Consider the following 22,433-nt stretch of genomic DNA (forward strand, 5'->3'; position numbering starts at 1 on the left):
TTAACGTGGAGATAATTTCGCTGCCTGCGGTGATGGTGGTAGGGGTGGTTGCGGGGGTACTGGGGCTAGTCGTTCTTGAGGGCCTGACCGTTGTCGTGGTGGAATTGGTGGCGGCGGTGGTGATGGGGGTGGCGACGGTGATGGGTGCAACGGCGGTGTGGGTGGATTTGGTGGATAAGGTGGTGTTGGTGGAGCTGGAGGTTGTGGTGGGGTTGGTGGAGCTGGAGGTTGTGGTGGGGTTGGTGGTAATGGTGGTAGTGGTGGATTTGGTGGTTGGGGTGGCATTGGGGGATGTGGTGGAGTTGGTGGGATAGGTGGCGTTGGTGGTAATGGAGGTGGTGGAGGAGGTGGTTGTTGTTGTGCTGGTGCCATTAGTGCCCTTTGTGGCAAGGAGGGTTTTGGAGGTTGATTAGGTGGTTGTGGTGGTTGCGGTGGATTTGGTGGACCTTGTGGTTGGCTTTGGGCTTGTATTGGTTGAGGTGCGTGAGGAACCATTGGTGGAGGCGGTGGTATAGGTGGACTAGGAGGTTGTGGCTGTTTTGGAATATGTTGACGTATATCTGGTAGTTGTGGAGGAAGTGGTAATTCTGGTAATGATTCTGAGTCTATATCTATGCTAAGCGGTACAGCCACCTGTGGCATTAAAGTTGCTTGGTGAGATTGCGGCACATTTGAATTCGCAGGAAGATATTTAACTTCCGAACGTCGGGATGGTTCAAGCAGTTCTGAATGCATTGGATCTTGTGGATGTTGCGGTGGTACGTAATCAATAAATATTTGTTTTTGTCCTTGTATTCTTTTCTGTAACTTTGTTTGGATAATTTTATATTCATGACCCTCACTTGTGGTTTTTCCACTAACATAAAGAGGTTTCTTTGATGGAGACTGATGTACGCTTGTAGTAACAAAACCAACGACAGTGATCTAGATAAACAGTGAATACATTCCTATATATAAGTTTTTTTTAAACGTTAAGATTTTGATACCGAATATCGGGTAGAAAAATTTATCTCTAATTTGGAAGTATCTCCTATTATTCAAGTGTGTATTTTGTAGAGTATTTCATAAATACACCGAAAAACTTCTAGAAGTGGTATAGGATTTCAAAAGAAACATTTATGGTCAAAAAGGTTGGTTTCAAGATACAGAGTGCTGCAGTTTAAATATAAAAACAAGTGAAAACAAACAATTGACTGAGTTAGTTGTTGAAATACCATGTATAGATAGTGTTGATTACTCTTAATACACATACACACATGTCACACATACATAACTGATATTCCCATATAAGGCAATACTATACAATTTGCGCCTAATTTGTGCTCTCGCGGGTAAACAGTGATCTTAACGAATAAATGTTACAAACAAAAGTTGTTTGTAAGGAACCTTTTTTACATTTAAACTTTTGTTCTATCTCTAACGATTTACAAGATCAAGACCCAGTTGACCTATGTTGCTCACTTACGAACTTGACCTCACTTTTTACGTCCTGAGAACGCTGTAAATATCAGCTTGATATCTTTTTTCGTTTTTGAGTTATCGTGATGACAGACGGACAACCGGAAATGGGCTAATTAGCTGATTTTATGAATACATATACCGAAATTTTGTTGGTTGCATCAATATTTTTATGCGTTACAAACTTGGGACTAAACCTAGTATACCTTGATATATTTCATATATACATGGTATAAAAATAACGAAAAAAGCTCACATATGCACATTCCAAATCTTTATAATTAAATATCCCGAAAAAAAAGTCTTTGGATATATTGATTAAAAAATATGAAGATTTAAAAAAAATACGATTCTAATGAATTATATTCAAATAAAAATGTTTTAGGTTCACTTTACACAAACCACAAACCATGTAAATGTATCTTTTTATGGCTTTCTCTATCAGACTTTCAGGCAATAGAACATCGTGGTTTTTATGACTGTAGTAATTCTTTTGAACCTGTAAACATTTGTTACAGAAAAGTGAAACATCCCTGTATAGGGACACAATTTTTACTTACATTGGTGAATTGACATTTTGAAAAATAAATTGTAAACAGCCGTTTAACGATTGAAAATGGTGAAGGAGTTTAGAAAGAATATATAATAAGCCTATTTCCCGGAAAGTCGGAGGGTGTTTCTGTTAACTTGGCTTAGTTTCGGGTCTATTCCACATTTATATAGACAAAAGAGCATTTTTTTCTGCATTAAATTACAGGAGTTAATTTATTATTTAAAAAGTTCCAGTATCACGTAATGAATGTATATGCCGAAATCCTTACAACAGACGGGGAAAGTGCTTCCATTTTAAGGAAAACCGTTTTAGACTATATCTCCATAACCGTGTACTTAACACCAAAAAAATTAATAAATTTTATTGTAGACTAGCTGGGAACTACCCGCTTTGGTGGGCAACATCCCCACTTGCACCCCTCCCTCCACATTTCCTTGCGTTGGATAACAGTTTTGTAATGTACACGTCATGCTCTTTTATTTGATACCCCACTTAGGTATATTTGTAAATATTCGATATTTCCTTCCCACTTTCTCGCTACACCTTTCTACCCTCCGAAGGTTAAAAAAATTTCTAAATGTAATTTAAAACATTCTGACCAAGTTTTGAACTATTAAAAGCCATAATTGAAAAATATGAATTTTTTATTCATGAACACCCCCGCAACCCTCCTTGTAGGTGGAATTTCGTAGTTCCAGAGATATCGTGATGAGTGACTATATCTATAGAAAGTCTCCTATATATTTATAGATAATTAAACTACCTACCTTTTTTGTAAACTAATTTTTTGTTTGTGTCACTAACCGTTTATGACTTATACGACAAAACTTTTTTTCTAAAATTAATATTTATGACGTTGTAACGACTGAATTTTTCATTACAGCTACAGATTGAGAATTTTTTATTTCACTGATTTACAGGAGTTATTTTTTTCTAAAAATAGATTAATTACAACGTACTGAATGTAAATACACAAAATCCTTACAAATTTGGAGGGGAGAAGTGCCGCCATTTTGAGAAAAACCATTTAACCACGCAATCGAGCACCTTAAGCCAAAAATGGTAAGAACCTTTTTCTTAGATAATTAAATCTTTTTAGTAAATTTTTTTTTAAATCTTAAAAAAATTTCAACGTGTGGTCCCTGCTTTCGCGGGTAGGTAGGCAAATAATTTATTGCTAATTATGTCACTAACGTTAACATTTTTCATATATTAATTAAATTTGTATCGTAACGCTATGTAAATTTCTTTTTTATTAATCTTGCACCCGGTGGTTGCAACATTAAAGGCGTTATAACTTCATAAATATTAATTTTAGAAAAAAAATATTAAAGTAAATGTTTTAGGAAATTTGTAGATATAAAAGTCAAGATATTATCATTTTCTTGTTTAAACTAATATTAGAAGACATATCGGTCAAATAGTCAATAAGTAAATCATCATAGTCGTATAACATAAACGGTTAGTGATACAAAAAAAAAAATTAGTTTACAAAAAAGGTTGGTTATTTAATTATCTACAATTAAATTTATTACCATTTTTGGACTAAAGTGCACGGTTTTGGAGATATAGCCTAAAACGATTTTCTTTAATATAGAGGCACTTCCCTCGCCTATTTTTGTAAGGATTTTGTACATTTACAGTCAGTACTTGATAGTGCACCCATTTAAATAATATAATAACTCCTGTAATTTAGTGCATTATGGACAAGGGTAACTAGCTTCTATATAACCTGTATTATTGTGGCTATATAGTATTTTAGATGAATCTTTCTAGCAATATCGTTGCAGCCTGGACAAAAATATTTTAAAAATAAAACACATTTTTTTTGTATTTTTCCCCAAAAATCAACGGTGCAATTATTTTTTGAATTTTCCAAAAATTTTAAGCAATTATTAAAAAAATAATTGTATTTGATAATTGTTTTACTTTTTGTTATTGTTTACTTTAATCATGCATACGATATTTATTTACATCATGGCCTCTCGATCATAATTGATGTTTTTAGTATGATACATACAACTAAATATTGACGAATATCTTGTCTACTAATCTTAATTAAAGAGAATTGAAAAGAATACACTCGAACCCAGACTTCTTGGATTCATGTCAAGTTTTTCTTTTTTCACATTTTCAACGTGTTCTTAAATTGTTGGTAAATGGTATCTTCATTTTTTATGAATATAGATGTAAAAACGAAAAAATGAGCAATTAATGAACCCTGTACGATGATTTTCTGAAGTACATTTTTCATTTGAAGAAAAGGGTATTTTTATGAAAAAATAGAATACCTCAAAAACTACTCGACAGTATAACTTGAAAAAAATTTAGTTATTAAGGACACAACCAGATATTTTTCCCACAATTATCATTTAATTTGGAGAAATGAGTATAAAAAAACAAAAGCAAAAAATAAAAAACAAAGAAAGGTTTTCTTTTACCATTTACTCGGAAATGTTGAGGTTATGTTAAAAATGACTTATATTAAAATGATAGTTATTTGCGTGATCTAGAACTTTCTATTGAACACATTTCATTTTGACCGCAACTTTAATCAGAAAGCTCACTTGGTTAAGGCGTAACCAATACCGTCCGCGGTATGCATAGGGTAGCGGGTTCGATTCCCACCTCTTTTTCACCAATTTTTCACCCTTCCAAAACACCCTCCAATTTTGCTGCTGGGAAATAGGCTTATTTTATATATCTTATAACCTCCTTCGCTATTTTAATCGTTAAACTGCTTTTTTACAATTTTTTTATTTTTGAGTAAAATTATGTCAATATGACTTTACTTAAAAATACAAAACACTCTATAGTAATGTTTTGAACAAATTTTATGTGACCAACATTAGTGTAGCTTCGAATACAATCCTTAAAATTATTTGTGATTGAATTATTAAAACAAAAAATTTCATTTTTTGAAAAATATAATTTACATAAAACTAAAAAAAATGGTGTGCATAAACTAAGTTTAGAATATGGACAATAGAACTCACATAAAAACTACGTAAAACCATATATGACAGGAAAATAACCGGAATTGGATAAATTAACGAAAAAACGATTGAGGAAAGACCCTTTAACCAATGATATTCATCTTCTCTGTTTGGATTAGCAAATGATAAACGGCTTTGTCAATAATAGTGGTGACGAGGATGCTTAGTTGATCAAAATATTCATATAATCAATAATACGCATGTGTGTAGTTAATCGTTTCTGCTAAAATTCAATAACGGGTCGCACTAATCCACTAAGGTTACTTACTGATTAGATGTCATAGTCATAGTTCAAACTTAGTCACTTGACTTACTATATACAACAGTTAAGTCATACATTTTGTATTTCTTTATACTACCAGTGGTGGATTTACACTAGGGGCAGTCGGGGCTAGTGCCAAGGGCGGCAAATTTTCTAGGGCGGCAAAATTTGGAAAGTGAAAAAATATTTTCAATACAATATATAATTAACTAATCCTTTTAAATAAACATTTTATTTTTCAAATTTTGTATATTATAATATAGGAAATTTAAGTGAAAACTATTAAAATAGTTTAATTAATTTATTTCCATAAAGGTTTGCAAAAATAAAATTTGATATTTTTATTTTCTGGAATTGATAAATTCCAGAAATATAGTTTTTTTGAAGAATTAAAAATATTTTCAAATTATCTATGTCTTTTTGATAACAGGAACTTTAATTAATCAATGAATTTTCCTAAAATTGGAGAATTATCCAATAACACTAATTAATATAATTTTAAAAGAACAATAATAAATAATATGTAATACATAATAAATTTTCTGCAATTAATTAGTTATTCTAATTTTTTTAAATAAGATATCAAAACTATTAAAATAAAATTTCAGTCATAGGGCCGCATTTTCTTCAGCGCCCCAGGGCGGCAGAAATTTAAATCCGGCCCTGTATACTACTACTAATTAAATAAATAAACATCAAATAAATATATAAGAAATGAATAATTAAATTGTTTTTAAACAGTAATCAATTTTCAAAAAAAAAAAAAAAAAAAACAAAAAAAAACATGTAATTGAATGTACGCCAGTCAAATCCTATATTTAAATCGCAAAGCGCGATGTAAAGCTAATTTGCTAGTATGTTATTTGGACCCCTTATTAGAGGAGTGTGAAACCAGGTATTGCAAGCAAAAAAAAAATGTGTTTCCTGTGTAATACGTGAAAAATTGCAATAGAAAACGTGAAGAAATTGCATTCAATTAAAAAACGATAAGCTTTTGACATAAGATGCTAGCATCATTTTGAAACTATACTAAATATGAAATAATTGAAGATGACCTACAGTTCCGTATGCCTAACAATTTGAGCTTCGTTTGAGTACTATATGAACTCTAAAAACAGAGATAAAAACAAAAAATCTGAATAAATGCTCTTTTTTAAATAAATTTTTAAATAAACAAATGAAGCCGATATCTATCAAATTCCTGAGGAAATTTTACATAAAAGAAGTTAATCTAATTTTCTTTTCTTGCATGAAAAATTTAATACTATGGCCTGGGAATCAAGACTACTAAAAGCATTTCGTGCATATGTTCATTTCTTTTAATATTATAATCCAATGCACGGACTGGCCCAAAAGATTTGACACAATATTTTTTATTCATTCAATCAATAGCGGGTTGTTTGGAGACTTTAAATCTGATTTGGGGTATTCGAGTATTTAACCCTTTGGTTGCCGTCTTGGAAAATGACTTTTTTGCGTTTTGGTCTATATTTTGTATTCTATTCATTCAAATTTGATGATTTTGATGTCGTTGAACTTGCTAGCATTTTATCTTCAAACCCATTTATGTCAAAGTACACGCTAAGATTGATAGAAGTGTGATTCTTTTTGTAACGATTTTTTGCAAATAGTTTGTTTTTAGAGCACCGCAGCTCAAGAGATATCAAGCTGAAATTTTTGTAGCGTCCTTAAGACGTAAAGATTGAGGTCGAGGAACTCGTGGGACAGTATTCGTAGGAACTCGTAGGAGAGTACTCGTAGGTCCGTAGGACCCATGTTTTAAACCGTAAGAGGTAGAACAAAAGGTTCGACGCAAAAGATATTCCTTGTAAAAAAATACACAAATTTGATAAAATATATTTTCGTAAACATCACTGTTTGTCCGACGGGGCACAAATTAGGTTAGAAACACTAACCGTTACAAAAAGAAACTCGGGAATGCCCTCCCCCCCTATTGAATGAAATAATAAAAACTTTTGGGTCACCCCTCTGCGATTTACGTAAGTGCACTGTACTATTATACCTTCATAGCTAAAAGCCATGACTAAAGATTTTAAAAGACCAAACTTACTTTTCTGCCCGTCTAGTGGAAACTCTTCACCTGAAGTGATTAAAAAAATCCCTTTTAAAAAAAATTTCTATTGGTCTAAAATCAATTACAATAATTTGCCGAAAAATTGTAATATTAAATTTATTGTTGTCATCTTTGTCCTTTACATAATTAAATATTTTATCTGTCTGTATAAAGATACTACAAGAGTAAGTTCACCGAGGCAGATTGAAAATACATCTCATCCAGTAAAGACATAAAAATTAGTTATATTGTTTCATGCATACTAAAAGTGAAAAGTATTGAATTATCAAAGTGAATATCCAAAAAATTATTGACATAAAAAGTTAAAATATAAAAAAAAAAATAATTATAAACTCAAGGACATCTCAGTTGTAAACAAAAAAACGAGTGGCACGTCAACTTGCGATATGGAACTAAATTTTCGAAAACTGAACAAAAAGTCTATTTTGTGCGCATGATCGAATATTTTAATGAATAAAATGAAAATATAACCAAACATTATAACACAAATTCATAATGATTAATTTTAATTAGTTTATAATCAACAGATCGTACCATTGTGCAATATTAATAATATTTGACTGTTTTAAAGCGTTACAAATTTCAACTATTTTTTTGAACCAAATTTTCTATGAAGAGTCACAGCTAGTGCCACATGCTGTGGTGATATGAACGAACGAGGTCTTAGGGCAGATATTATCGCATGAGCTATTGAGGTGCATTTCGTTTTATAATAATGGATACATTCCGGTTTATCTTTCTCATCATTGATACTTATTTCTGATAAAAGAAATGATAGGGATGGTGTGATCCGGTCAAATTAAATAAACAAAATATGATTGAAGGTACAATAATTCGCACCCAGCTGAAATTTGGTAAGATCATAAAACACCATCATAAAAGAAATTTTGAAAGTCCTCATCAAAAATTGTAGATCAGATATATAATAATGTCTCAATGCTTTTTAATGTAATCAATCCGTACATCACTGAAGCTGATTAGAAATTGTGAAAATAAGATACGACATTGTATAAATAATATTTTTTATATATAAAGACGCATTCAAATATTAGGAAATAAAATATTAGGACATTTTTATATTTAATTATCTACTTTACAATTTTCGTTTGAACTAATTTTATGATAAAACTTACCGTTTCGCTGAAAATCGCGACAGAGGTCACGAAGGAGGTCACAAAAACCCGTTTTTGTGACATTTGACCCCACGACTGACATTCGACTTGACAAACTTGACATTCGACTTTTTAGATTTCCTTTAAAAAGGTGTTTTAATCAATCCTACCAAATTTCAGCCGTGTGTGAATTTTCGTACCTTCGAATTTTTAAATTAACTGTATCAGTGGTATTGCCTTGTGAAAGTTATCAAACAATTTATCACTTTCAGGATAAATTTTATGATCGTAAACTTGTGTCCGGATATGTCGTCGTAAAATTTCACCAGCAGCCTTTAAAACGCGATAATTTTTCTCCTTCATCATCTTTCGATCTCTGACTGTACCAGTTATCGGATAATATTTCGTATTGCTTTTTCTAAAGCATATTATTGTACTAGATCCAAATTTACATCATGGTTTCTCAGTCTCATTTTTATTGTTTTATCGTCAGTAATTTAGCCCGTTGTTAAAATATTTTTTAATTCTGTCAGTGAAAACTGGCAGTCATCGTTTTCTTCAATGTATTTAAAAATTTGCTCCATTACTGCATCTACTCGTGTTGACACAGGATGAATTCGCCAATTTATTCTGTAGAAGTCGAACAATTTTTTAAAGATTTATTGACTGGCCCTGGATTTCGAGTTATTAATCTTACAGCTCCCCACTATTTCTCCAGAGTTAAAAATTTGAATGATCTGCAGCGGTTTTATCTATGATACTGTCATATTAGTATATTTGTTGTGCAATTTTTACTTTTCCTGGTTTGAGCATATATCTGTTGGATCACTTAGATAAAGCTGTTAGAAGAATAAGAAGATCTACATCTTTTCCGAAAACTATTACGACATTGAATGCTGATGCAGCACTTATTCCAGTATTGATGATTTAAAGTGTCCGCATCTTCCGTTTCTTATTTGACCATAATATTCTCATCTTCAAATTTTGCCTTCAACATTCTCATGTGCCGATTTTTGTTTGCATCATTCCTCAGGAATTTACTTTAAGCCACAATTGGAATGATTGTCTCGTCAACAAGTATGTCGACTGAAGTATTTTTCCTTCATCGTCGAAACGGCTCCGCACATTTGGTACTACGGCAAATAGAAGATTTAACGCATTTATGCATGCCTTAATGAAAATTGACATTCATTGGAATTATGCTCGAGATATGAATAAATATACTCCATTGCAATATTGATCTGGCTTGCATGTGGACCCCTTTTTTAAGTTTCTCCACGCCGAGGCGTTTGATACAATCTTTTTGATGCAAAGGTTGTGATACTGTGCATTGGTTGCAACCAAATCGAGAACATGCTCGAGACGTTCAACAATCTCTCGACCCTTATCTTTATTACGAGCTTTAGCAAGTTCTAAAACAGTATTTTGAACCGATAACTTACACTATACACAACATAACGATCGTATAAACGTGATTGATTTTGTTTTTCTATAAACTCTGCAGTTATCTCAGCGGCACAAAAAAAAACTGTTGATGAGTGGGGACATCGCTTCCTCTCCGCAATGATGCAGCGATCAACTTTTCAATATTATATCGTTTTTGACGTACTTTATGAACCATAATAGATGGCAGTCCCTCCAAAATTTCCACTAATTATCTTGTCGTTTTATACTTGACTTACGAAACGTTTCCAATCCTTATTCCTTAACTAGCTACTTCACCATCAGTTAGTAGATTATCGCAAATAAAACAGTTTACTTTATTAGAAGGTATGGCCTAATTAATGCAAACTAATTACTGGACTTCTGCCGGAGACGATTTTTTAACAGGTATAATTTTTAATGTTTTATCTAATATAAGGCGATAAACTATTGCATATCAGGTGATCAGGCGGTAAACATATGGTACCTTATGAGCAGGTATTCGATAAGAACTTAAATAAAAAATTGCCTTTTATTATAATCAAGAAAACATAGCAATTTTAATAGGAATGCTAGAGAGGTATTAGTTTGTTTAAACGAGTTATTCAGCATAGCCACGAGTTATTAAGAATAACCCATAAAACCATAGTAACAAATTTGGCGGCGCTCGTACGCCGAAACTATTGAATTTATGAAAAAAATTGTGTCATCATAAATTGTTGGAAATTTTCTGTTATTCAATTTTGAATGCAGATATTTTCCTCGTAAAATGATTCGGAAAGAAAATATGGTCAAAAGACTGCTTTTCGATACTATTTTTCCAATATGGCGGCGCGAGCGACAAAGATACGAAGTAGAAAAGTTGAAATTCGACAAGAGCTCAAAACTCCCGGAAAACTTTTCATGGAACCCCTTTTTTTTGAAACAAATGATTAGAGTACTCGTGTAAAATTTCGATTTATGTCATTGTATTTGAGATTTACAAGCAAGTGAATTTTGGTATAAAACACCATTTGGTGGGGGGGGGGTCAGTATATGTCAAGGTATAATAAGTTTAGTCCCAAGTTTGTAACGCTTAAAAACATTGATGCTATGAACAAAAATTTGGTAGGGGTGTTCATAAAATCACGTAATTAGTCTATTTCCGGTTGTCTGTCTGTCTGTCATCAGTCTGCCGTCCGTCTGTCATCACGATAACTCAAATACGATAAAAGATATCAAGTTGAAATTTTTAAAGCGTGCTTAGGACGTAAAGAGTGAGGCCAAGTTCGTAAATGAGCAACATAGGTCAATTGGGTTTTGGATCCGTAAGACCCATCTTGTAAACCATTAGGGAAAGAACATAAGTTTAAAAGTAAAAAATGTTCCTTATAAAAAAATTAACTTTTGTTTGAAACATTTTTTTGTTGACATTACTGTTTACCCACGAGGGCGCAAATAAGATGCAAATTTTATAGTATATATTATAAGGCAATATAAGTTACTAATATGTGGGTATCTTTCTTTAATTACGTGTCGTCAAAAAACAAATGATTGCGTCATCAACACTGTCTATACATGGTATTTCCATAATTAACTTAGTCAATTGTTTGTTTTCACTTTTTATCTTTCAAATTTGTGAGAGTATTATGAAAAACAAAAGAAGACATCTTTAGTATTGTTTTACAGACTTAACAAAAGATTTTGATTGAACTTAAATAGTAGGTAGGTATTTTGAATGAAATGTTAGAAATAAATAAAAGCACTTATGCAAATGTGAGCTGCAGAGCTAAAATAAAGTCTTTTACTGGGTCAAGCACGGCACTTCAAAAATACTATTCCTTTTTAAAAATTGACGCTGGGCAAAACCTTTTTTTTTCAGCGAGGTGGAATCCTAATTTGACGCTGAAAGCCAGCGTCAATCATCATCGTGATAAGTCTTTAATAACACTTTAAAATGTTTTCAACTACACATTTTATACAATTATACTAAAGTGAATTTAATTTATCATGTTGTCAAAAAAACGTGTAAACATGACAACTCACCATAGTAATTCTTAAAACTATTATTGAACGTACATTGAACAAAAAAGAAATCTTCATAATTATAATTAATAAATAGAAAAGAAACTACGAATTAAAAATAAAGTGCATATTCACCAAAATAAATGTCACAGATACGATTTTCCTCATTTTAATAAATATTTTGTTAACTTTAATACGATGCCATTGACAAAAAAATATACAAACAAATACATTACTTTATATAGTAAGAGAATGTTATGAAACAAATCTTGGTTTACATTTTATCAGTAAAGTTTTTATGCAATATAAACACTTAAATTATACTAATTATTAAAAACAAGTGAAAACTAACAATTGATTGGGTTAATTGTTGAAATACCATGTATAGAAAGTGTTGAATATCATTTCTCTTATAAATTAGAAAAGTATAAAAATCTAGTACAGTTATGGTGAAGACCAATAGTTGAAGCTACTACCAAAGTTTTGTCCTAATTTGCGCCCTCGCAGGTAAACAGTGATGTTTACGAAAAAATCTTTCAAACAAAAGTTGTTTATAAGGAACATTTCTTACGTTAAAATTTTTGTTCTAACTCTAACGGTTTACAAGATGGGTCCTACGGACTCAAGACTTTCTCAAAACTCAGCTTGACCTGTCTTTTTCAGCTTGATATTCGTTTTCGTTTTTTAGCTATGGTACGGTGACACGGATAGACAGGGTAACAACCGGAAATTCATTTTTTAGAATTTTATGAACAACTATAGAAAAATTATGTTCATTGTATCAATATTTTTAAGAATTAGGTACAACTTGGGACTAAACATAGTATGCCTTGATATGTATTACATATATACAGGGTATAAAAAAGGAGGCTACGAGATTATTATACATAAGCTAATTGTTAATGATAAAAGAATAAATTTAATTTTTGGATTGGAGCTAACGCAAACATTTGTAGCTAATGCAAACACATTTTTGCAAAAACAAAAAAAAAAACATTCGCGAATCGATTATGGTTTTCCCGAAAATATAATTAACTTTCTAAATTACAAGTGAAAACAAACAATTGACTGAGTTAATTGTTGAAATACCTTGCATAGTCAGTGTTGATTTCTTTATCACATTACACATACAAACATGTGACACATACATAACTGATAATCAAGTTGTTATGTTACATAACATTATTCTTATAACAAATTTAAAATTTTATCTGCGCGTGTGCACAAAACATACCCGAGCTGATGTGGATGGGAAGGCGAATGAAATCTCTCTCTTGATTATCGTATTCCGTCGATTGAACATCTAATCGATCACATATAATTCATCCTAAAAATAATTGATTGTTAAATTTAATATGGCGACGAATCAATAAATTGTATTTGATTTATGGTTAAATTGGTCTCGTTAATTGTATTTTGAAATCTAATACGAAGAAAATGTAAGCTCAACTAATTGTAAATAAAGATCAATAAAGAAAATAATTTTAGAGCAAATTGTTATATTATTTGAAATTTTGGAGCACGTGGGTTGAGCCGTTTTACAGCGGGTCTATGATGGAATAAATTGGAATACCAAATTCAATTGGCGGTTATCTTGAAGGATAAATATCCCCAACATTGGAGATCAAAAGGTAATTCTAATATAATTCTACCAGTTTCAAAATTAAATTAAGGAATTCTTACCTCGCTATAATTTGTTGAAATTTTGTAATAATATTTAATAACAGCTACCAACTCTTCGTACGCCATATTCGCCATTTTATTTACCAAGTGAATTTGGCCAAAATCGCAGTACCAACTTCGAAGAGATAAAATTGTGTTTTAATAGAATTCAAAATTCTATTCTTGCAAGTGTTAAGTTTGATTTATGTTGTGATCACTTATAAATGGGCCAAGGATAAATAAGATCGAAATTTCCACAATAAACACCAATCATTTATATTGAATTTATCCTTTAAGAAAATATCTATCACAAGGCGAGAAAGTCCACGCTAGTAATGACATATATATGCACAGCCAATAAATTCGTTGATGAAATCGATTGAAAATCATAGGGGCATGCATGTAAGATAATTTACTTAGTCAAACAACAAACCAGTTATTGACAAAGTAGTACCGATCTATCTCAAAAGGGGGATTATCACGCTACTTATGATAGTTTAAACTATAACTTATTACGACATCTGTTAGTACACAACAAAGTATAGTACATATTATAAAATTTCCGCCTAATTGGCGCCCTAACGGGTAAACAGTGATGTTTACGAAAAAATGTTTCAAACAAAAGTTGTTTAATTTTTGATAAGGATTTTTTATATTTAAACTTTTGTTCTATCTCTAACGGTTTACAAGATGGGTCCTACAGACCCAAGACCCAATTGACCTATGATGCTCATTTACGAACTTGACCTCACTTTTTACGTCCTGAGTACGCTGTAAAAATTTCAGCTCGATATCTTTTTTCGTTTTTGAGTTATCGTGTCCACAGACGGACGGACGGACGGACAACCGGAAATGGACTAATTAGGTGATTATTTGAACACCTATGACAAAATTTTTTTCCTAGCATCATTATTTTTAAGCGTTACAAACTTGGGACTAAACTTAATATACTATGTATATTTCATATATACCTACATGGTATAAAAATGGACCCCTACATTTTTGATGTTTTTGATATATCATTGAATGAATTTAGAAACAATGGTATATCACAAGACAATAAATTGGCGGATTTCTTAACAAATGGCGGACTATCTGAATGTTATTTTTATTCAGATATTAAGAAGTTAAGTCATCCAAAAGGTCAATTTTCATGACAATTTTTTTTTTAATTTTGTAAATTATACAATTTTTTTTTGACTAAGAAATCAAATATGGTTTGAATATGTTGACAAATTGCTGATGTGCAGAAATAAAACAATCAATGTCATCGATTTATTATTAATAACAAGTAATTAAGTTTAACTTGTAATTTAGTTTAGTCCAAAGTTCAAAAATAGTTTATTTATCATCAAATTAATTTGAAGCAAAAAAAATGAAAAATAACCCTAATGGGGTTATTAAAAAGAGAATACGATTATCAAAATTAAATTTACGAGTTACGAAGTTAAAGTAGGTTAAGAAATGATTTAGAGTACGAGTTAAAAAGTATGCTAAGGGCCCACCCATACAGTTTCCGGGATAATTGTACTATTTAAAGCCACCCTGTTATTTAAGCTGACAGGTCCAGAGGTTTAGATCAGAACTGGATGAAATGTTTGGTATTCAAGTAAAGGCTTCATTTCTTTACCGTTCCAAAATTTACCGCATGGATTTAAATTTCACACCTACAAAACAAAATTTCAGAAGGAAAGATTTAAACAATATCAAAGATAATATAAACTTGAAAGATCTTTTATGTAATTCATAATTAATTACAAAATTGGTACAGTATCCTAAATTTAACACATTAAGTTTTACTGAATAACCAATACTAGTAGGTATTTAATAAATACACAAATATAAAGTTTTTACAAATAAAGATTAATAAATCTTAAGTCATGTTAACCTAGGATTTTAAATACACTTATATCAAAGTTTGAATGGATGCATAATAAAATTGAAAACCCCAAAAACCTTTGAAACTATCTCAAAAATTCCATAATTATAATTCGTCAATACATACCAGATAATTTAATAGAAATTCCCTGTGTTTACATGTTAATTTAAGTATGCCGCATGCTAATAATTTAAATTGTATTTAATAAATAGGATCCATTACTTTTTACATTGACGATGCTTGCTGTTCGGTGGATCAAGTCGAAGAGAGCATATTCTCATACTTCAAGCAGTAGCTTAGTAAATTAATTCGCGCATCAATCATTGCGCATAAGAAAGTAGTTCTATTATTTTATATAATCTATTTGTTCGTAATTTATGTACTTTAACCGACATAAATTACGGAACATTCCCCAAGAGTCAGGAAAAAAAAAAAAAATTTTTTTAAAGCAATCACCCCATGTATAAAGAAAGCAAGAAAATTCGCCCCATTCAACGATATGCATCCATTTTCACCCTTGTACAACTAAGTATAAACTATAAATAAAAACGAAAATTATATTAACGATTAATAAAGTTTAAGACAACTGTAACTAGAATCTATGACACAAATTTAAATAACAAATCTAAGAAAAACTTTCAACAACGTTAAAGAATTTTTTAAGCTTTAACAAAAATTATTAAATTATCAAAATTTTTCAATAACATTTTTCAATCTAACTATCTCTTAATAAACAATTTTACATTAATTATAAACCATAAATTTAAGAAGGAAAAGCACTATTATATCAATAACTAAGCTATGTTTCGCTTAGTTAGACAATCTTAATTAGAATCTATAATAACAATTTGAATAACAAATTTAAGAAAAATTTCCAACAATCATAAAAAAAATTCTTAAGCTTTAACAAAAACTTCCCTAACTTTCTACTATCTTATCAAAATATTACAACTTAGCCATCTGTTAATAAATAATTTTCACATTTTTGTAAAAATTTTCTAAATAAATAATTTTAATTTTTACTTATACGTACAAAGAAAGTACACATGAAAAAAGATATCATTAACATTTATAATGACAAAGAAAAAGAACAAATTACACCTCTGACATTTTTAGAGGGTCAACGAAAATACAATGTCAAATGACGAAAAGAAAGAAAATTGTTTTTTTAAACAGGTATGTCTGCCTCATGACCTGATATACAATTTTAATTACAAGATTCAAAAAAAAATTATTTACAATTATACAATGACAACTGACGAAAAGAAAAGAAGAAAATTGTTTTTTAAACAGGTATGTCTTCAGCATAACCCTGATTTACAATTTTAATTATAAGATTCAAAAAAAAAATTATTTAAAATTATACAATGTCAACTGACGAAAGAAAAGGAAGAAAATTGCTTTTTAAACAGGCATGTCTCAATCATGATCCTGATATACAATTTTACTAATAAGATTCAAAAAAATTATTTAAAATTAAGAAAGTGTTGAATTCCTACATTACACATACAAATTTACTTAACAAAGAAGACTCAAATTATTGCACTCGTTAAGTTTAAAAATTAGATCAGGAGTTAATTCACGTTATTATATTAAACCATCTTCATACCACTCTATTCTTCATACGTATAGCTGATATAGTTAAAATTCCAGAGTACATCCGTTAATAGCACTTAGAAACTCATACATTAGGCAAATTACAAATTAATACGTCAACTGCATACGATATGTTAAATTTCTAACATACATAATTCAACATTCAAAGTATCTTCTAAACGGTCAGGCAATCAGTTATCATTAATGTTATATCGATTGCATAAAAATTGACGCCAACATCCAAACACGAATATATACACATGTATCATGGTAAGTTGTTTATTGTGACCAAAAAATATACAAAATTTTCCATCGAATTTTATGTATCCAAATATAATTATGCATAATCCATTTTTGTAAAACTTAATAGTTCATCTCCATAAATGAAAATAATTGCCGTAAGTGTATGAAATTTCAAATCGTTATCTATTAGCAGATTCGTGTATTTTTGACAACTACATTTGTGTCAATGACGTTTAATAAAGATGAGGTTATGTTACAGTTTTTGAAGAATTTGATGCTTAATTTATTTGTTATTAAGGTATGATGATTAATTTATTTGTTATTAAAGTATAATTATTTGAGTGCGAAAATTTTAAAGGGAAATAAATTCGATCAAGACTTTTCCCTTCTTTGGATGAAAATATTTTATTCATTTAACTACTAGTAAAGTGTAAAATTATAAACATTGTATTAGTTCAAATACGCCAAAGTATACAAAAAATATTTTTTACTTAAGAAACGGTAATATTTAAAAAGAAAAAGACTTGATCTTTACAATAAGTTTTTACATTATGCAATAAAAATTTAATTTGTAGGAATTCAAAACAAAAAGAAAAATCAAAATTAAAAAAGAAAATATACTAGGTGTAATGCGAATTTTCCGCTCTTCGACTAGTAAAATGTACAGTTTATCTAAAGAAATCTTTACTCTAACAAACAGAAATTTTTTCTTTTTATTTTATTTTATTTTATATTTTTTTTTTTGAAAAATACGTCCGCGGTAATAGGTAAAATTCCTTCAGATAACGTTTAACCAAAAAGATAATATTAAGGATCTCTATGGAAAATTCTAGTATAATATATTATAAGTGAACAAGCTTAGAAAATATAATAACAATAATGATCCAATAAGTTATACTGCTGATAGGTAATGATTTAAACAATTTAATATTAATTAAGGTTTGAGAAAAAAAATTAAGAATAAAGTAATTTATAAACAGCTCAAAACGTTTTTAATTTACAATCTTGATGTACCAGTTTCTCTTTCAGATATATCTCTGTTTGTTTCGTAATACCGGAATGAGATAGATTATGAAAATACTAAGTGTATAATTTAAAAATTTTCGGAAAGAACTATTCTTTTCGCACGATTTTCACCCCACGAATATACACAAAAGACCATCCTGAATAAAGAAATATATGACATTCAAACCCGACTCGCGTCACGGTAAATGAATTTGCAATATTCCGAACTTTTCCTGTGATTCCCGTAGAGATAAATAGCGTTGAGATAAATAGCCCTAGATAATAACAGTTTAAACACCGAAATATGAAATTATTTATTTAAATTACCGAGTATAGTATCTTTCTCGTTTTGTTCGAAAATACGCAAGAAAATTAAATTAAGATAAACCAAAGGCAAATGTATGAAAATACTGAAATGTATAATTTAAAAAATTTTCGGGAAGAACTATTCTTTTCAGACGATTTTTACCCACGAAACTACACAAAAGACCATCCTGAATAAAGAAATCTATGACATTTAAACCCGACTCGCGTCACGGTAAATGAATTTGCAATATTCCGAACTTTTTCTGTGATTCTCGTAGAGATAAATAGCGTTGAGGTAAATAGCCCTAGATAATAACAGTTTAGACTCCGAAATACGAACTTTTTTTTTAGATTATCAAATACAGTATCTTCCTGGTTTGTTCGAAAATACGCATGATGATCAGACGCTTTTCAAAACGCACAGTTAGTGAAATTATTAATACGAGGTTGATCAAAATTCGATACTGATGTACTATTTGAAAAATTTGTAGCCTGTGTAACAGTATTAGTATTATTTGTAGATGATCGAAAACTAATACTTGGCAAAACAGTCAAAAAGAAAGCAAGACGGTTTTGCATTTGTTCGATTTTCAAAGCAAAAGATCTAAATTTTCGAAATTACGTGGCATATCCATAGTTTTAACTAAATGATATGTCCGAGAGTTTAAATGAGAAAATATAATGGTAATTATTTCTTCTTGCGAAAATACGGACAAATTACTCTAGTATTTTACGGATAGAAAGACAAAAATTGTAAAATCAAAATTCAATATTATTGTAACTACTGTGGTTTAGCTGCATCTGCATATTTCTAGTTAATTCAGCAACAGAGTTCTGTTGTTGGTTAACGGCCAAAGATAAATTCCGTAACAAGTTTGTGTTACTTGCAAAAATAATGAAGTTTGTCTTAAAGAAGGACTCACCAAATCATCAATTCGCCTTTTTGCTCTTCTACAGGTAGATAATGGCGTACGTTGTCGTCTACGTGGACTAGTGCCTGAGACAGGTACTGCTGGTCCATCTTGCTTTTGTATTTCTGTGATTGTCGAAACCATATTAATACTAAATTACCAGATTAATGAACTTTATAGATATATCCAACCTATAAGAAACAACTGTACATAAAATGTTCAACAAAAACTTAAAGAGAGAAAGAAAATACACCAGGTATTTTCAAAAAAAAAATTTTTAATAGTATAACATCAAGTTATCCATTAATGCACAAAAGGTGCTTTAAATGAGAAAAAATCTCAACTTTAAGGTAAAAACTTAAAGAGTGAAAGAAAATACACGAGGTATTTTCAAAAAAAAAAAAAATTTTTAATAGTACAACATCAAGTTATCCATTAAACTATTAATGCACAAAAGGTGCTTTAAATGAGAAAAAATCTCAACTTTAAGGTAAAAACTTAAAGAGTGAAAGAAAATACACGAGGTATTTTCAAAAAAAAAAAAAATTCTTAATATTACAACATCAAGTTGTCCATTAGAATATTAGTGCACCAAAGGTGCTTTAAATGAGAAAAATCTCAATTTTAAGGTAAAGGAAAAGAAAATATTAAAAATTATAAGTAATGACAATAAAAAATTCATATTAAGGATTTGAGATAGAATTGAAAGATAAAATTTAGTGTGGATCAAAAAAAAAAAAAAAATAAATTATCTAGTTTGATAACCGAAGAAATGTGTATATCCATCCGTTTACGGTAAATTTCGGTTATAAAACACCAAACATCCATCCATTTGGCTCGCTGCCAAATGAAGCAAAAAAAATGAAAAATAACCCTAATGGGGTTATTAAAAAGAGAATACGAATATCAAAATTAAGATTTACGAGTTACGAAGTTAAAGTAGGTTAAGAAATGATTTAGAGTACGAGTTAAAAAGTATGCTAAGGGCCCACCCATACAGTTTCCGGGATAATTGTACTATTTAAAGCCACCCTGTTATTTAAGCTGACAGGTCCAGAGGTTTAGATCAGAACTGGATGAAATGTTTGGTATTCAAGTAAAGGCTTCATTTCTTTACCGTTCCAAAATTTACCGCATGGATTTAAATTTCACACCTACAAAACAAAATTTCAGAAGGAAAGATTTAAACAATATCAAAGATAATATAAACTTGAAAGATCTTTTATGTAATTCATAATTAATTACAAAATTGGTACAGTATCCTAAATTTAACACATTAAGTTTTACTGAATAACCAATACTAGTAGGTATTTAATAAATACACAAATATAAAGTTTTTACAAATAAAGATTAATAAATCTTAAGTCATGTTAACCTAGGATTTTAAATACACTTATATCAAAGTTTGAATGGATGCATAATAAAATTGAAAACCCCAAAAACCTTTGAAACTATCTCAAAAATTCCATAATTATAATTCGTCAATACATACCAGATAATTTAATAGAAATTCCCTGTGTTTACATGTTAATTTAAGTATGCCGCATGCTAATAATTTAAATTGTATTTAATAAATAGGATCCATTACTTTTTACATTGACGATGCTTGCTGTTCGGTGGATCAAGTCGAAGAGAGCATATTCTCATACTTCAAGCAGTAGCTTAGTAAATTAATTCGCGCATCAATCATTGCGCATAAGAAAGTAGTTCTATTATTTTATATAATCTATTTGTTCGTAATTTATGTACTTTAACCGACATAAATTACGGAACAAATTTATTGTACAAAATATCTTAAACTTATAACATACACTTATAATCTATAATGTAAGTAAGTATTAAATAATTTACCAAAAAAAAGAAGAAAAAATAGAAAAAAATAAAAAAAGGTAGCCAGTTATGGGGACAGTCGATGGAAGTGAAAATTTAAAACTTAGGAATAACTGTTTTTTTTTTTAAATTAAATTTTAAATTAATTTTAGTTTAAATAATTAAAATTTTATAATTTTTAATTTGAAATATTAACGTCTGTTAAACAACTATTAATCATAAAAAAGCAACAAAACAAAGTGTTTTCTAGCAGTCACCCATCCATATACTATGTGTACTCAATGTTGCTTAATTGCAGTAATTATGTATCGTATGAATAGATTGTGACAGTGGCGCAATTTTTTTGTTCACCCAAAAAGTACTCAACATGGATCAAGAAGTTTTCACTTAAAAAAACACATTTGTGGTGTAAAAATTTCATTTCTTAAGCTATACCAGTGTTTAAATATAAAAGATATCTCCTCCCATTTCATAACATAGTAAAAGAAAAAAAATTTATGTATCAACTGTTTGTCGCTACAAAAGAAATTTAACAAATTTAATTTCTTAGCGTCTCCTAATAATGATCCCCTTGGTAATTGTCGTCTGTAACAGACAAATTTGTGGGCTATTGGTCTCATGGTTGCCTTTGCAACATTCCGCAAGACAGGGCTCGCAAAAAATAGATTTCGAATGTTATCATAATCGTGTTCTCAATCACACTAATTAAGTTTTGAATGTGCTGATCGCCTAGCTTTTCCAATAAAAAAAATTACACTTTACTTGTAGCAATTGGGGAAAACTTCAAAATTGATCCAATGAAAACTACTTTAGTTATTTAATAGCTTCCCAGTGGGAAGTTATTTTAATGGGTCCGATTTTGCAAATTTAAATTTTGACATATCTCCACGTTTCAAGGCCTTTAGAGTCGAAGAGTATGGTTTTTAAAAGGATGTCCGTATGTGCACGTATATGTATGTATGTATGTATGTTTGTATGTATGTATGTATGTTTTTTTTTTTTTTTAAGAGGGGAGAATCCTTTTTTATGGATTCCACGCATAGATGTTACGCCTGGATATGTGAGACTCGACGCTAGCGCCCACACTCATTAAAACCTA

The 22,433-nt window shown here is 30.1% G+C and overlaps 1 protein-coding gene across 1 annotated transcript; it reads right to left on the reverse strand.

Annotated features, from left to right (window-relative positions):
- Positions 1 to 19,648, reverse strand: LOC123294709 (vegetative cell wall protein gp1-like). Its single transcript, XM_044875828.1, has 2 exons — positions 19,517 to 19,648; positions 1 to 924 (listed from the first exon to the last, which is right to left on the reverse strand). The coding sequence occupies exons 1-2, from the start codon at positions 19,646 to 19,648 to the stop codon at positions 1 to 3; spliced, it is 1,056 nt and encodes a 351-aa protein (XP_044731763.1).
- Positions 19,649 to 22,433: the final 2,785 nt, after the last annotated feature.

Source organism: Chrysoperla carnea, chromosome 3 (genome assembly GCF_905475395.1).
Source record: "Chrysoperla carnea chromosome 3, inChrCarn1.1, whole genome shotgun sequence".
NCBI lineage: Eukaryota > Metazoa > Arthropoda > Insecta > Neuroptera > Chrysopidae > Chrysoperla > Chrysoperla carnea.

Coding starts and splice junctions, on each gene's coding strand:
- LOC123294709 (XM_044875828.1), bottom strand. CDS start 19,648: ATGGTTTCGACAATCACAGAAATACAAAAGCAAGATGGACCAGCAGTA. Junction 925..19,516: donor AAAGGCGAATTGATGATTTG/GTGAGTCCTTCT, acceptor CTGTTTATCTAG/ATCACTGTCGTTGGTTTTGT.